This window comes from Danio rerio, chromosome 5 (genome assembly GCF_049306965.1).
Source record: "Danio rerio strain Tuebingen ecotype United States chromosome 5, GRCz12tu, whole genome shotgun sequence".
NCBI lineage: Eukaryota > Metazoa > Chordata > Actinopteri > Cypriniformes > Danionidae > Danio > Danio rerio.
In genome coordinates, this window is record NC_133180.1 from 17080001 (window position 1) to 17082500 (window position 2500).

General features: G+C 38.1%; 1 protein-coding gene across 3 annotated transcripts in view; it reads right to left on the bottom strand.

Annotated features, from left to right (window-relative positions):
• Positions 1–2500, bottom strand: part of susd2 (sushi domain containing 2) — a 77167-nt gene that overhangs the window by 63675 nt on the left and 10992 nt on the right. For all 3 annotated transcript variants that reach the window (XM_073951997.1, XM_073951996.1, XM_073951995.1), the window contains one exon: positions 1595–1769. In XM_073951997.1, coding sequence (XP_073808098.1) covers positions 1595–1769 — 175 coding nt within the window. The remainder of the gene's footprint in view (positions 1–1594; positions 1770–2500) is intronic.

Consider the following 2500-nt stretch of genomic DNA (forward strand, 5'->3'; position numbering starts at 1 on the left):
TAAAAATAAGCTTGATAAGTTGTCTGTAGCAGGGTGGTGCTGACGTCACAGGCACGCGCCCCGAAGGCAGTGTAGTCTGTTTATAGCCTAATGTTAGCTTTTCAGTTCTTGCGTTTACATTTCAGATCCAAAAGTGGTCAAAGTTGTATTTTCGTGTGAGGATTATCCGGCTGGACAAAACGTGTAAGTGTAATGAACAGTGTTTGAATACAGGGCTTATTATTTGCAATCTTCGAAAAGCCTAAGGTAAAATCCCATAGGGATTTTGTCGAGGGAACCAGTTTTATGCTAGCAGCCGATTAGCCTATGAAGTGACGTCATTGTTCCTCTACTCTATAAATGTCTACAGTAAAGCTGTACGGGTCGTTTACATACAGTATCATAAGCACTTCTCACGAAATAGATGCTTTATCCACAAATACTTGTTTATAAATGTTTATTACTAACTTTTCAATGAAGAGGATTTGATTGTAACTGCAGATCAATGACAGTGCAAAATAGCCTACTGCAACGTCTGCAATTATATTAAATAAATAAATAAATGAACATTTATGAACACATACAGACCCTTACAGTCTCCGATATATTATTAATTACAGAAAAACTACACTTAGCAGAAATTTAGTACTTATTTGAGTTACAAAAACACATGCAATATAGCCCACAGTCAGCACAAACCTCACATGTGCTGGTGAAGATTACAGACACAGATAAAAGCTGTTAGAGAGTAAATTTGTCATTCCCAGTTCATAATAGTCCATAAGGCAAATATAAACATGGCAGTTTGTACATGATTCAGGCTGCTAAAACAATTTTGCTCCTGAGTTTTGTCGGGCTTCTCCTTTTTTCTGCGCTTTACTCTCGCGCTTGTCCTTTTCTTTCTGAATGGATCAGATGATGGAGACACTTCAGTAATCACACACATTATTATCTTCAGCTCAAGAAGTTCGTTATATCAAATATAGACGCGATCGCAAGCTGCCGGAAGAAAGCGAAAACCGCTCGCCCTTTTAGACGGGCTCGTAAAGCAATAACAGGACATGGCAGATTTTTCTCCTTGGCTTTGTGTCTGTTCATGAAGACGACGACTAGGTTTGTTTGAGCTCGGGTTATCCATGGCTCGTTATTATATGCATATAGAATTTCATGTAATGTCTCGGCTGTGTATTAACATTAGAACAAGGCGGTTCATTTGTTTTCCTTCTGTCTAGCTCCATGAGCTCGTGATGGATCTCTGTAACCAAGGAGCGTTCAGCTGCACGTGTAGCTCCACCTTTTGGTACCCTATCTCCTTTTTGGTACACTTTCGAAAGGGTGCCAAAAAAGTGGTGCGGTACAGTTCGGTATGCTTTTGTATATTTGCATTGAAATATACTAGTTTTTCTGAACTAAATAAAGGATACTTCATCTAAAAATGAAAGTGTGATGTGATGAAGATGAGGCTGAAAATTGAAATTATATTTTAGAGATAAAATAATTTACATTTTAGAGGTTTAGTGAAAGTGGGTCAGAATGACCCACAATTTTTCTCTTTTTTGCCCTTACAAACACCACCAAGCTCTTAAAACCACAGGTAAAAAAACTAAGTTCTCACCGGGCCCCGTCAGGTTTGGTGCTGGGACTGATCCTCATGCTCCCCAGGTCCCAGAGGGAGAATGGGTTATCTGCGATCTGTGGGGTGAAACTGAAAACGCCAGTGTTGGGCACATCTCTGCCTACACTGTACAGATATTTCCACTCCGCCTCCCAGTCAGAAGAATATGCCTCTCCTGATTGTGTATCATAAAAATGTTAGTTAATAATAATAATAATAATAATAATAATAATAATAGATCTGCTGTATGCCCTTTGGGTTGAAAAATCAATTGTAAAGTGACAGAACAATAGACAGATTAATACAATGACATAAATAATAAAGGATATTTACAGGATGAAAGATAGAATGATAGAACAATAAGCAGTAGACATAATAAAAACAGATTGTTAAGGAAGAGAACCACAGTGATATGAAGCTATAATAGTAGGATGCGTAGAACAAAACATTTATTAAAAGGCAGAATCAAAACTAAAATGATACATGCAGTAGAAAAGCAAACAAAAAAGAACAACAGAACTTTATAACAAGGGGTAGATAAAATGATTAAATAACTGTTTGAAAAGTCAAAGAATGAAAGACAGAACTATAACAGAATCCTAGAACATTGTTTTGGTGCGTGTATGTTCTTTATGTCTCTCTCTCTTCCTGCCCTGTAATTTTCATAGGTACCGCCTACTTCGGAGCACTAATGGCTGACAGGACTGCCAATCCTAATCAACTGTGTGACGACTTTTCTTCTCTCTGCCAATCTCACTCAGTGCAGAGCCCTTTAAATTCGAAGCGGCAACAGGAAGAGATCAGCTGCTGTTGTTGTTTGGCATGTTGTCTGTTTGATGGTGTCCATGTGCCTTTGTAGCTGATACTAATGTTGACTTTGAGTGAGATCTGTTTGAGTTAACCATT